General features: G+C 29.6%; 3 protein-coding genes across 3 annotated transcripts; all 3 read left to right on the top strand.

The window, feature by feature from the left end:
- Positions 1-5,909: 5,909 nt before the first annotated feature.
- Positions 5,910-7,273, top strand: LOC131041929 (ethylene-responsive transcription factor WIN1). Its single transcript, XM_057975191.2, has 2 exons — positions 5,910-6,137; positions 6,387-7,273. The coding sequence occupies exons 1-2, from the start codon at positions 6,058-6,060 to the stop codon at positions 6,823-6,825; spliced, it is 519 nt and encodes a 172-aa protein (XP_057831174.1). The 5' UTR covers positions 5,910-6,057; the 3' UTR covers positions 6,826-7,273.
- Positions 7,274-11,031: 3,758 nt separating this feature from the next.
- On the top strand, positions 11,032-11,969 carry LOC131042003 (ethylene-responsive transcription factor ERF003). The gene is made up of 2 exons (XM_057975294.2): positions 11,032-11,164; positions 11,281-11,969. Exons 1-2 carry the CDS (start codon positions 11,085-11,087, stop codon positions 11,522-11,524), a joined length of 324 nt encoding a protein of 107 aa, XP_057831277.1. The 5' UTR covers positions 11,032-11,084; the 3' UTR covers positions 11,525-11,969.
- Positions 11,970-13,216: 1,247 nt separating this feature from the next.
- On the top strand, positions 13,217-14,474 carry LOC131041939 (ethylene-responsive transcription factor WIN1). Its single transcript, XM_057975208.2, has 2 exons — positions 13,217-13,419; positions 13,729-14,474. Exons 1-2 carry the CDS (start codon positions 13,340-13,342, stop codon positions 14,198-14,200), a joined length of 552 nt encoding a protein of 183 aa, XP_057831191.1. The 5' UTR covers positions 13,217-13,339; the 3' UTR covers positions 14,201-14,474.
- Positions 14,475-14,828: the final 354 nt, after the last annotated feature.

Raw genomic sequence — 14,828 nt, 5'->3', positions numbered from 1 at the left:
CAATTGCAAGATCATGGAAGATAGGAGAAAAACAAAGACAAGCATCTTATGCGTGCGAAGGTATATTTGTATTGATTTCATGTTATTTGAATTGTAATTTTAGTTTCTCCATTAATTGTTTGTTAAATGCATTTGTATATCTAGGGTTAGTGGTTGTCTTTGTTAGGGTTTATAAATAGGTTTAAATTTATCATACACACCAGCAGACATCAAACAATTAGCAGTGAGATTGAACCAACCTACATGGAAAACCAACAATCATCAGAGGGCATTGGGAATATCCACTTGCTCGACCCCAAAAACATCAATAGGAATAACTAAATCAACTGCAATGGCTACATTCTTATCCCGCAAATCATCCACAAAATCATACAACTTTCCCATAGTTGATGCTCATGACAAGCATTTTTCCACCAATTCACATCACTAAATTAAGATTTATAACAATTAGCTACAAGGTGGCTAGTAGCAAAATATCTCCTACAACAAAAAGGGAGACCCTCATAATCAATATGATACCAAGGTCTAACCCCAACCATCAAAATAACCTCACCAAATAAATATTTTTAGGTATCTATGTCAACAAGAATGTAGACAAAGGTATGATGATCAAAGATTAAATAAGAAGCATCAATCACAATAAACCTCCCAATAGCATTACCAATAGATTCAAAGGACTTATCCCAATACTAAAGAGGTAGATTTGGAAGTCCAACCCAAGTAGGAAAATCACTAATAAATTCAAAAAGAGGGTTGAAAGAAGGGAACCAATGCCTAAGGAAAAGTGAAATTCTACCCCACAATCAAACACCACCTTTGAGCACCTAAGCCCTATCATTTTCAAATTGAAAGGCCACCACAAATAAACCCTTGACAGTAGGATAAAGTTCAATCCTATCATCAATAATGGGCTTCAAAAAATCTAAAACCCATGTATTTTCATGTTGTTATAATACATACATTTTTCTTTTTATTTGAATATATTTGTCAACCTTTCATATCCACATATGTTTTGCATAAAAATTGAATTAAAATTATAAAAGAAATTAAACATCCAAATGTAGTCAAAAGGCCTTAATGCATCTTGCAATATTGTCAAATAATAATGATGTGCTCAACTTGTCAAACATCTCACAAAAATGAGTCACAGAAGAAAACAATTATTGAACAAATTCAAATGAAGGTAAAAGGATTTCCTCATATAAATGGAGTTCAAATTATGGTACCATCAAATGTTGACCTAGGACAAAGTTCTTTTTCCTAGTTTTTTAATGTTTCAAGATGAAATACCCATGGAAAAGGGCCTTTGACTAATTTTTTCTTCAAATAAAGGACCTTCATTTGATGCCTCTTGTTTTCTCTTTATGGGACCTTCAATTTTTCCCATATCATTTTCAAAAAAAAGGGCAGTTTATAATCAAATGAAATTGACATGGCATGATTTTTTATATGATCATAGACCTCACAATAAAATTTCCCAAAAGTATAATTTCTAATATGATTATAGTATTTTCTACTTCCTAATGAACATAGGTTTTTAGCTAAACACAAATGTCTTTGTTCAAAATAAGTGGAAATAATCAAAAATAACTCATAGATTTATTAATAGCATCATTTTCACACACATAAATTAAAATTAGTACTATGTAGATTATCCATGCACTTGAAATTGGTTTTGCTTATCTAATTCTAATAGACCATGGATTGTTTATTTTGTGAAACTTTTATGTTATGAAATAATGTTACTTCTTAAAAAATATTTTAAAGATAAAAATATAAGGGTATGTGCAGGATCATGGTGGGCCAAACAGGCCCTTAAGTGGCAATGAAAATTTAGAAAATAGTGTTAGGCAACTTGACGTAAAAATTTGAATAAGAACTTACCAACATTATTTCAAAAATATGTAAGAATAGAATCTATAGAAAATTGAATGTGGTTCCTAAGATACTAGTTTTTTTCTAAAAAAAATAATCTATTTGATGAAAATTTGAAATTTCAATGTAGTTGTATTAAAATTTAAGAAAAAAATAAGAAGCGGGTGTCTATCTGACCACCCTAACTGCAATCAAATCATAATATTTTTATACAATTTTAGATATAAGTATAAGACTCATGTCTGGATGTGACACATATTTTTTTTTGTATTTTTTTAAAATAAATAATTAATTATGAATTTTTTACTGCAACTTTTTAAAAATATAAAAACTTGCATGTCTGACCATCGTAACTTGGTCAAAACATTATGAAATTCAATATATGCTTTTTTAATCCTATAGTATGTGAAGCATATTTTTTGATGCATGTTTTGGATTCAAAAAATGTGATACTATTTGAAAGTTATAGATATTTTTCAATCAGCCTATCAATCATGACTTTAGTCAAAATATCGCCACTTTTTGGCCCCTCATGATCCTGCACATACCCAAAATGTGATGGAAATAATTCTTTTAAATAAAATTAAAGTTAAATCATGAATGTACATAGAAAACATCATAGGCCAATAGATTGCATCATCCTTAAATTAAATTGATTGTTTGTTCCTTATATAATTGACAAAAAATGAAAAATACTTACAAATATTACATGATGAGATCCTATTTAAGTGATAAAGTGGGACACACTATTGTGTGATCACCCTATGAAATGTAAATATGATCTTGTATAAGGTAGAATCTTCACTTTCATGTATTTTCATGTTGTATAATATGTGTTATGTTTGTTATTTCAATATCTTTGTCAACCTTTCATATCCACATTCAGTTATATTTAAAATTTTATAATTGTATTAAAGTATATTATAATTGCATAAAAAATAAAATTATAATTATAAAAAATAATTAAACATCTTAAATGTATTGAAAAGGTTTTGATGCATCTTGCATTATTGTGGAATATTAAAGGTGTGTCCAACTTGTCAAACATCTCACAAAAATGAGTTGTAGAAGAAAAAATTATTGAACAACTTCAAATGAAGGACTTTCATTTAAAGGTAAAAGGATTCTCAAATATCAATGGAGTTTAAATTATGGTACCATCAAATGTTGGCCTAGTTTGTTCAAACGGAGGTCTTTTTCCTTCTTTTTTTAATGTTCCAAGATGAAATACCCATGGAAAAGGGCTTTTGACTAAATTTCGATTCAACAATGGAGTTTAAATTATGGTACCATCAAATGTTGGCCTAGTTTGTTCAAACAGAGGTCTTTTTCCTTCTTTTTTTAATGTTCCAAGATGAAATACCCATGGAAAAGGGCTTTTGACTAAATTTCGATTCAACTAAAGGACTTTCATTTGATGTCTATATGGGCCTTCAATTTTTGCCCATCTCATTTTCAAATAAAGGGTAAGTTTATAATCAAAGGAAATTGACATGGGATGAGTTTTTATATGATGATAGCCCTCAAAATAAGAATTTTTAAAAAGTATAGTTTGTAATATAAATATCGTATTTTCTACTGCTTAGTGAACATAGGTTTTTGACTTAATATAAAGATCTCCATTCAACATATGTTGAAAACTTTTAAAATAGAATTTTGTTTTAAAAAATGACTCTTAGATTTATTGATATCCTTTTTTTAATGCACATACATAAAATTAAAATTGTATAAAATATATCTCTAATTTTTAATTGATTTGAATTTAAAATTGTTAAAAAATAAAATATGCACTAAAAGTTATAAGAAGTATGCATGTCATTTATATCAATGCTAATGATCTATGTTTAAGAAAATATTGATTGATCTTATTTCTATCTCTAAGCTACATGATATGGAAAAAAACTTTACTAATTAAGATTGCTATAAAATACAAAAACAAATTGTTAATAGTTTTTTAAAAGTAAAGAAATTATTTTTTAAATTTCTAAAATATATATTTAAAATATAAACATGAAATATGAAAATTTACTAGTTTACACCATTTTCAAATTCTTAATACTTTTTCTTCTATAAATAACATAATGTAAAAATTTAATTGAAAATGTTAATTTGAGTATCCTACATAGACTATATAAGGTGGTGCACACCTATATGCTACAACCTATATGCATAGGACAATAAAATAAACAAGTCTATATCTTATTTTATTTCTAAGAACAATATATTTTCATATGATTTATTAAATTTAATGGAAAAAGATACATGTCATAAAAGAATTTAAATACAAATTTGTTCTTCTTATGATTAATAATTATTTTACAAATTTTTACTATCTTTGAAAATGAATGTTAGTGTTAAAAAGTAATAATATCTTCAAACTCTATTCTTTTTTATAAAATTAGGAAGAGTCTCTTATATTACCATAATTATGAAATTCTTAAGAACTAGTAACAATATTGAAAACTATAAATTTCTAATACTTGACAATTAAAACTATAAATACTTATATTTATTATCATTCGAAAACATTTTAAGTATTCTTAATAATGTAATCAGTTTTATTTTAAAAAGAATTTTTTCGTAAAAATATAAATTTTGGGATCTTAAAGATCATGAATAAGCTATCCATTTGAGAATATTATTCATTGAGTGTTAATTAGTAGATGGATTCAACCAAAGCTTTGAATTATCAAATCCAATTCCATTGTTTGTTCAAATAGTTGAAAGGAATGAGTCAAAATGGTGTACCATGTGTCTAGGTGGTAGGGAAAGATACTAAGAAATGTGAGTGATCTCTAACATACTTGAAATGAATGAGTCAAAATGTTGTACTTTATGTCTAGATGGTAGCGAAAGATAACTAGAAATGTGAGTGATCTCTAACATAATATTGTCCAGAATAAGATTGTGAATTAAACAATTTGAGCATATCCTATCTTCTCTCCCACAAATGTATCCATATTCTCAAATGGGTGTAATTCTCATTACTATGTAGCAAAAACTTTTTATAGAATTTTTTCTACATTCTAAAATGATTATACAATTCAAAGTCATTTCTTATACAATTAGCGAAAACATCTAAAATTGTCATATTTGTGAAATTCTTTCAAATTAATAATATCTAAGAGGTGATATAGATTGCCCCTTCTCTTTCATGTAGAAATGTAAATGTTGATCATAATAAAATTGTGAATGAGATGTTGTAAGCATATCTTATCTTCTCTCACACAAATTTTAATATGAGTGTAATTCTCATCTCTATACATACCAAAAATGTATTATTCTAAAATGATTATACAATTCAATATCTTTTCATTCTATAGAATTAACGAAGATATCTTAAATCATCACACTTGTAATATCCTTTCAAATTAATAACATCCAAGAGACAAAAAAAATATATATATATATCTAAGAGACGACAGGTTGTCCCTTCTCCTCCATGTGATCCTTCACCTATCATGCACTTTTTCAATCATAAAATGACAGTTTCGAATATTATCAAAAAATTAATTATCTTATACAACAAAAATTCCTAAATACAACCATCAAACTTAAAGCCCTTGTATGGACCACAGCTTTAAATTCCCAAACCTAATTCCATAGTTTGTTCAGCTAATTCAAATGAATGGCTCCAAATAGAGCCGTGGTTGTTTGTTTACTTAAAGCAGATAAAGATATTTGAACTGTAAGTGACCTTAATGCAATTTTGTCAACAATTACAGTGTCAATCAAACAGACTGTCCAAGTTTTTCCCCGACATTTTTCAACATTGTCAAATGGGTGTGATTCTCAAGCTCGTGATTACAAGTGAAAATTATTGACTCTTCCCCACAGGGACTGTAATTGAAAACCATGTTTTGGATCATAAATATAAATGCATACACAAATTTCTAACCCTAAATACAAGTGTCCGGATTTCATTTGTTTGGATCTTTACTGTCACACTATGGGCGTTGGACATTTTCATGCTCTACCTTACATCAAATCTTTAGGAGCATTGCAAGGTAAGATTTAGAAGTTTTCCTCTTTGGTTTTAGATAGGACTTTTGAATACACATGTTATAATATAGCTAGATTTGACCTGCTAAACTTCCAGAATAGTCACGTTATATTGTTTATAGAGAAATTTTCTTATAAAGGCTTTAATTCACTAAATTTTTGTTATGGGCTCTGAAAAAAATGGGAAAGACACAGAAATACCGTGGTGTGAGACAACGCAACTGGGGCTCTTGGGTTTCTGAGATTCGTCATCCAATCCTGTACATTCCTTATACTTGTGTTTATTTTCTTTCTTCTGGTTTTACATATAATCTAAACCAATATGCTCACTAGTTTTAGATCTTTCATTGAAATTATCTATGGTTTATACAATTGGTTTTTTCATGTTCAAAGAAAAGGGTATGATTTAGAACATATGAAACATTTTTTATATAATTTATGTCGAAGTTTAAATAATATATTCTAAGTTTTGATTTGTTTAAGTGATTTATATATGATTGTTGTTGTAGTAAGAAGAGGGTGTGGCTCGGAACATATGAAACAGCTGAAGAAGCAGCTCGTGCATATGATGAAGCTGCTGTTATTGTGCGTGGTCATGGTGGCAAAGTAAATCTTCCCCATAATGTCAATGCTGATTATAATTCAGAGCAGAGAAGAGTTTTATCCACAGCAACAATTTCTAAGCTCCACCATCTGAATATGGCCTCCATGAATAAGGTTTTGCTGCAATATGCTGCTAAGAAAAGAGGCTCCGCATGTTCCTTGGTCTGCTTAAAGTTGGACAATGAGAAATCCAATCAATTGGGAATCTGGCAAAACAAAGTGGGTGGTGGAGGAGGAGATGAATCCAACTGGATGGTGAAAGTTGAAATTCCTCCATTGAAGGTGGATGATGAGAGAGATATGGACATAGCTTCAGAGATGATAGAAGAGCTTCTTCAACCCTGAAACACTTTCAGAGTTACAGGATGACATGAATATGTTGCATGTAAATGCTTTGTCATTGTCTTATGCATACTAGGTAAGAGGAATATTTGGTAGACAGCAATGATACACAGTGAGGAAGATTTAGTACGTAGTGATATAACCAATTGTAAGCGTGGGTATGCTTTAAATAAGAGAAAGTGGAGAATACATAGTGGATTTAGGTACCATAAAAACGTCAAGCTTCACTAGATATACTGTTCAAAGGTAAATCCATAAATTTCTGGAAATAAACTTTGAATCACAACATCTATGTAAATGTTTTGTGCTGAGCCTGACTACTTCGTAGTGGGAATATAGTCTAAAAATAAAATTGGAAAGTAGTAAGTGAGAATGTGTAAGAATTCTTCTTTAAATTGTAAATATGTCTTTTATTTTAAAAAGAATAAGAATGGTATGATATGTGTTGTTATTTTGTTTTAATGAATATTTAATAATCAGTAATTCATTTTTATCAACAGTATTTCAGTGTATAATTGGAAGCTTGCAAATTTGTAAAGAGATTAATTAAAATATTAATGATAATTTTTTATCATGTATTTCTATTACATTCGTACATCTCTAGTATCATGTTATAGTGTTATAGTGTCAATTATAAACATAAATAATCTTATTTCAGTACCTATCTTTCAAATCTTGAGCTTGACTATCATGTAGGATGTCATAATTACTATAGAATTCTTTGAATTCTTTGAATCTCAACAGCTGAGATTTGCATTACATTCTCCTCACCTTACACGTCATATATTGAAACTTATTTTATCAATATATTGAGACTTATTTTATCTTTCCCTCATTACAGATCATCAAAGTGGCATCCTCTCCATTAAATATTTGATAGACACCCTCAAAAGTATCATGCGCTAGAATAGTATAACTTTTTAGAGTATTTCTCAGATTGTTTTCGTTCTCATATTTAACACATTTAGTAAAATATCTCATATTTGAGCCCGCACAGGTAGTGGAGTTGGCTTGGGCTGTGGGTTTGCTCCCTATTGGTCTCGAGTTCGACTATGAGGCCTAGAATCACCTAATGCACCTAGCTTGTGGTCGGCTTGGTACATCCAAGAGAAGAAAAGTTGGGCATTGGGTTGGGTCACGAGGATACCCCTATGGTTACTCTGTGTGTGTGTGTGTGTGCGCGCGCGCACATGCACACACACACAACTCTAAAACCTGGAATCACCTAATGCACATGGGTTGTGAGCGGCTTGGTACATCCAAGATAAGAAATGTTGGGCACTGGGTTGGGTCGTGAGGATACCCCTATGGCTACCATGTGTGTGTGTGTGACTAGGTGTGCGAACTTGATTTAACTTTCTACTAATCTATAAATGTTTGGAAATAAACTTTGAATCACAACAAATGCTTAATAGATATGAAATAAATGATTTAAACGAATCTTGACTCCTTAGTTAGAATAAAAAATGTATGATATGTGTTACTATTTTGTTTTAATTAATCTTTGATTGTTAGTAATTAATTTAATCATCATGCATTTTTGGGATACACATGAAATTTTGTACATTAATAAATAGACTAATCAAGGCATAATTATTGCACCCTCCCACCATGCATCTCCATGACATTATTAGATCCCTACTATCTTTTTACAATGTTAAAAAAACAATCATAAAGACAAATACTATTTTGTTAACTTACCTATCTTTCAAAGCTTGAGTTTGACTATCATGTAGGATGTCATATCAATATATAATTTTGTGAATCACAATGGGTTAGATTCACATTACATTCTCTTCATCCTATAGATAATATATTGAGACATTATTAAATATTTGCCTCATTACACATCATAAATGACATCTTCTCCTTCATTTTAAAATTAGAATGTCATAAAAATTTTACTAAAATTTTGATTTAAACATTCTAAAAAGTAGTATGTATTAAAGTAGCACAACATTTTACAACATTTCTTAGATTTTTCATTCCCATATTTAACACATTTAGTGAAATAATATTTAACACATCTAGTGAAATCTTTCATATTTAGCAAGGTGTGTGAACTTGATTTAATCCTCTTTTAAAATCCATAAGACATAAATGTTGCTACATGCAACTAATGTTCTACCAATTCTCATATTCAAGAAGTGGATAATCCATTTTCTTTCAATCAATTCACATACAAATAGAGTGGGCTCTATGTTGACCTTTCATCAACTTGCATACAATATAGGGGCTACTTACCAAATTGCCTAGTCAAGTGCACAAAAGAGAAAAATGCATTACATTTAGCACAATAAATATTGTTTAATTGCATTTTTCAATCATTTTAAATGACATCCTTAATGTCATTAACATAAATAATTTCTTTTATTGCCAGTATATGGTGTCTTCATTTAAATTTGTGATCTTATAAGTTTTCTATTTCTTTCGTTGTTTATGATTTATCTTTTGTTTTTATTATTTTCTTAATTGCTTGATCTAAATTGTAGAGGAAACTAACTGGATTTTTTTTCAAGAATTGCAACAAAAGAAAAATTTAAAATATTGAAACTTGAGATATGAAAACATTGACAAAAAGTTTTCCTCAAACTCAATAATGACTTATTTAACAAATGTCATTTTTTATTCATTGCAACATTGAATGTAAAACAATATTATGCATATTTTAGATATACATCTAGAAGTATTTAACATTTGTCATTTTTTATTCTTTGCAACATTAAATGTTATGCACATTTTGGATATACATCTAGAGTTAGAATTTCATGATATTTAGTAGACTTGTTTGATGTTTAATAAATCAAATATAAATAGTCAATATATATTTTATTTTATTTATTTATGTATAAAAATTGGTGTTTCTCAACACAAAATTCTTGTGTCATTTAAAAATGATTATTATATTTTCACATCATAACATTTCTTATTGTATCCCAAAGTTCTTAAAATTATATTATTTCTAGTTTTCTTGGTAGAACCCTATAAATTTAGTTCACACTTAATTCACTACTTTTACTTAAGTTACATTAGTTTGTATTCTTCAAATATTACTTTGAAAAATAAATCAATCTATTGAGCTATAAGCTAAAGTTAAAGATGACATCCCACTTACTTTTAGTAAAAGCTTTGGATATGTTATTTTTAAGTAGTTGTCAAAATTTCCATTAAATTTATTCAATAGTTTTATATTTAATATAATTTATCTTGGCTTAAAATTATGTGATATTTAATCTTTATATAAAAAACTTACTAGCTTGTAACTAACAATGATTCAAACTAGTTAATGTATTTCTAATATAACATAAATATCAGTATATTAATTAATGCAATACAATAACATTAATATTCCAGGTGATGAAATTATCCTACTCCTACACATGTATGAGTTGGGGAAGATTAAACAACATACTCTAAGTTTTGACTTGCTTAGGTGACTAATCTAAAATCACATTAATAGGTGGGCTCTACTAAGAAACCTAGTGTTATTTGAAATAGGCCACATAAACAAGACAAAGTTTAGAGTCTATTATTTAAGCCAAAATATTAAGCTTTCAAATGATGTTCTCGTGCTCAAACTCTAGGATTTCATGTTCTAGATTCTATAATTCACATGTGGATTTGGAGATCCGAATAGGTGTACCATATTGAAAAAGCTAGTATAATTTGAAATGAACCACCTAAACAAATCATAGTTTAGAGTGTGTTGTTTAAATCAAAACCATAAGCTTTCAAATGATGTTTTTGTGCTCACTAGTTTGACATTTGATATTCCAAATCTTATAATTCACATGTGAATTTGGAAATACTAATAGATGAGTCTTACAGTGAAAAATAAGTATAATTTCAAATGAACCACTTAAATAAGTCAAAATGTACATGTTAAATTGATATGGACAATTTAAAGGTTGCAACCTCTATAAGATATGAACAATTTAAAGATTGCAACCTCTATAAAATAAACAGAATAAAAGACTGTTTGAAATTGCAATTTTGTTTGTATTATCATTGTTATAGAAACTACACCAAGCAGATACCATAGTTGGGGCCATTACATTTTTCTTTCTTTATTGAAGCTTTGAATATTAACTTTATAGTTGGATTTGATTTCCCAACTTATAAGATAGTTACGTCGTACCTGATATATTTTATTTTCTCTAAGATATTATAGATTTCAAAATAGAAAGATTTCTTATAAAGACTTTCATTCATGGATATTTGGATCTGGGCTCTGAATTCTTATACAAATTAAGAAGAGAAAAATGGGAGGGATAAGGAAATATCATGGTGTTAGACAACGCCCTTGGGGCTCTTTGGTTGCTGAGATTCGTCATCCAATCCTGTATATTCTTTACTATTTGTGTTTATTTTCAATCTTCTGGGTTTTATATATATTCTATATCAATCCCCTCCCTAATTCTAGATCTTTAATGAAATCATCTATGGTTGTTATTGTAGGAAGAAAAGGGTGTGGCTTGGAACATATGAAACAGTGGAAGAAGCAGCTTGTGCATATGATGAAGCTGTTGTAATTGTGCGTGATCATGGTGGAAACATAAATCTTCCTCATAATTATAACTCAGAGAAGAGAAGAGTTCTATCCACAGCAATGATTTGTAAGCTCCACAATCTCAATATGGCCTCCATGAATAAGGTTTTTCTTCAATATGCTGCTAAGAAGGAAGGCTCCATATTCTCTTGAAATTCCTTCGTCTGCTTAAAGTTAGACAAGTTAGACAATGAGAAACCCAATCAGTTGGGAATATGGCAAAAGAAAGTGGATGGTAGAGGAGGGGATGAATCCAACTGGGTCATGAAAGTTGAAATTCCTCCAATAAAAGTGAATAATGAGAGAGACAATAGAACAACTTCTTCAAACATTAGACTGGTTAAACCCACATAGATATGAAATTAAGTTTTTGGGCTGAGCCTAAGTGCCTTTGGAAGATGCCCTATTAGGGTTGGAAAGATGTAAGTTATAATTTATAATAGTGATTCTTTGTCACATTAGATTTGTCACATTAGATATATAAACATGGTAAATTATATTTTAGTTTAAAAAGGGAAATTGCATAATATAGGCTATTTTTTAATGTTAATGAAGATTTGATTATTTGTAATTTATTTAATTATCATATGTTTTGGTATAGGAGGAATTTGTAAAATTGTTAGGAGATTAACTAACATAAAAATGGTACCCTCCCATCACACATCTTTATGACACTCTTACATTTCTAGTACTTAGTTATAATGTAAAAGTTGTAAGTATTGTTTTATGGGAGTTGTTCTTTTTTATATTAGACACATAAAAATGGTAAAATTTATGTTTTATTTTAAGAAAAATTGTATAATATGTTTGTTTGTTTTTTTCTTTTGTCTTAATGAATATATGATTATTTCTAATTCATTTAACTAACAAATGTTGTGGTATAGGATAGATTTTGTAAAATTGCTAATAGATTAACTAACATAAAAACGGTACCCTCCCACCATGCATCTCCATGGCATTCTTGCATTTTTGATGATTTTTTTCTCATGCCCCTAATTCGTGAATGATTCTGCTCAAGCCATGGCTGAATCCAAAAGCTTGAAACAAATCCATGTTCACTAGCCTAGATTTTGGCTCAAAATGCAAGACAGTGGCTCCTAGTTCCCTATTCTTCTTGGTCTATGGTGCCTAGTGCCCCAGTCCTCCTTGTCGATGGGACCATGGTGCCTAGCGCCATGGTCCAATCAAAATGGGTCCAAATTTGACACTTGACCTTGCCAATCAAATCAATATTTTGTGGTGGCTATCAATTGCAAATATCCTTTCAAATGTGAAAATATATTTCTTTTTAAAATATATATTCTATTCATTTTTTATATTTTTACCAATTATCAATTTTTTCCTTTATATAATTATCTTACAATTTTTTTAATTATATTTTATTAAAAAAATATACTAAGCCCAATTCCATTATTCATTCGGGTAGTTGAAATGAATGGCTCCAAATAGAGACTTGCATATTTATTTGGCTGATAAAGATACATGAACTGCGAGTAGCAATTACAATGTGAATCAGATCTTCCAAGCAGATATCATCTTCTCTCCTACACATTTTCCTACATTGTCATATGGTCGTGACTGCAATTGAAAAGCATGTTGTAGATTAGAAATATAAATGCATAGACAGATTTCTAAATGTATGCACAAGTGTCTGGTTTTTATTTGTTAATGACTATGGAACTGTGCTATCACACTACAAGCGTTGAAAATATTCAAGCTCTCACCTGTATAAAATCTTTGGCAAGATTCAGTAGTTTTCTCTATTTGGTTTCTTTATTGAAGCTTTGAATATTAATTTTATAGTTGGATTTGATCTGCTAACTTACAAGATAGCTACGTTGTACCTTATATACTTTATTTTCTTTAAGACATTGTAGAATTTAAACTACAAATATTGCTTATAAAGACTTCAATTCACCAACATTTGGTTCTGGACTCTGAATTCTAATACAAAAGAAGAAGAGAAAAATGGGAGGGATAAAGAAATATCGTGGTGTGAGACAACGCCCCTCGGGCTCTTGGGTTGCTGAGATTCGTCATCCAATCCTGTATATTCTTTAATACTTATCTTTATTTTAGTTCTTCTGGTTTTAACATATAATCTAAACCAATATGCTCACTAGTTTTAGATCTTTGAGCTCTTCTGGTTTTTACATATAATCTAAACCAATATGCTCACTAGTTTTAGATCTTTGATTGAAATTACCTATGGGTGTTTATTGGTGGTATTGTATGGTTGGGAACATTTGAAACAATTTGTATATCATTTTAGTTTAAACAATTCATTTTAAGTTTTGACAGTTTAAGTAATTCTAAATTCGATTGTTTAAGTGATTCATATATGATTGTTGTTGTAGAAAGAAGAGAGTGTGGCTCGGAACATATGAAACAGCTAAAGAAGCAGCTCATGCATATGATGAGGCTGCTATAATTTTGCGTGGTCATGGTGGCAATGAAAATCTTCCCCATAATGTCAATGGGGATTATGATTCAGAGCAGAGAAGGATTCTGTCCACAGCAATGATTTCTAAGCTCCACCATCTCAATATGGCCTCCATGAATAAGTTTTTGTTGCAATATGCTGCTAAGAAGAAGGGCTCCTTATTCTCTTCCCTTTCTTTTGTCTGCTTAAAGTTAGACAATGAGAAATCCAATCAATTGGGAATCTGGCAAAACAAAGTGGGTGGTGGAGGAGAAGATGAATCCAACTGGATCATGAAAGTTGAAATTCCTGCAATGAAAGTGAATGATGATAGAGATGATGGCAGAGCTCCAGAGATGATAGAAGAGCTTCTTCAACTGTGCAATACTTCTAGAGCTGCAACATAAGCATTGTGGTAAGAGGAATATTTGGTAGATAACAACGCTATTAAAGAACTAAAGTCAATAGAATATTTAGTAGGTAGGAGTAACTTGTAGATGGTGATGTAACTAATTTAAGCATGATTATACTTTCAAACAGAAACGGTTATCTAATCTTTAGGATGCATCAAGATATTAATACCTTTCATACATTATTAATACATTGTAATAAATTTTTGGTGCGTCCTAAGAATTATATAGTCATTTCCCTTTCAAGCAGAGAAAAAAGAATCAAGATATTAATACCTTTCATACATTATTAATACATTGTAATAACTAAGAATTATATAGTCATTTCCCTTTCAAGCAGAGAAAAAAGAAGATACGGTGGATTTAGGAACCGTCTTAAGTTCAAAAATGTCAAGCTTCAGGGAGGTAAATTTACAAATGTTTGAAAACAAACTTTGAATAGACTGGTTAGACCAAGCATGTGGGTAAAGAGAGTTTAGTTTTTGAGCTGAGTCTAAGTGCTTTTTAGTTGGAGAATGCCCAAAAATAGGGCTGGAAAGCTATAAGTGATAATTTATAAGAGTTGTTCTATGTTACATTAGACACATTAAAAAATGGTAAAATATATATTTTAAAAGAAAAAATT

Source organism: Cryptomeria japonica, chromosome 1 (genome assembly GCF_030272615.1).
Source record: "Cryptomeria japonica chromosome 1, Sugi_1.0, whole genome shotgun sequence".
NCBI classification, from domain to species: Eukaryota; Viridiplantae; Streptophyta; class Pinopsida; order Cupressales; family Cupressaceae; genus Cryptomeria; species Cryptomeria japonica.
Note: the sequence above shows the minus strand (reverse complement) of the source record. Positions and strands in the feature narration are given on the sequence as shown.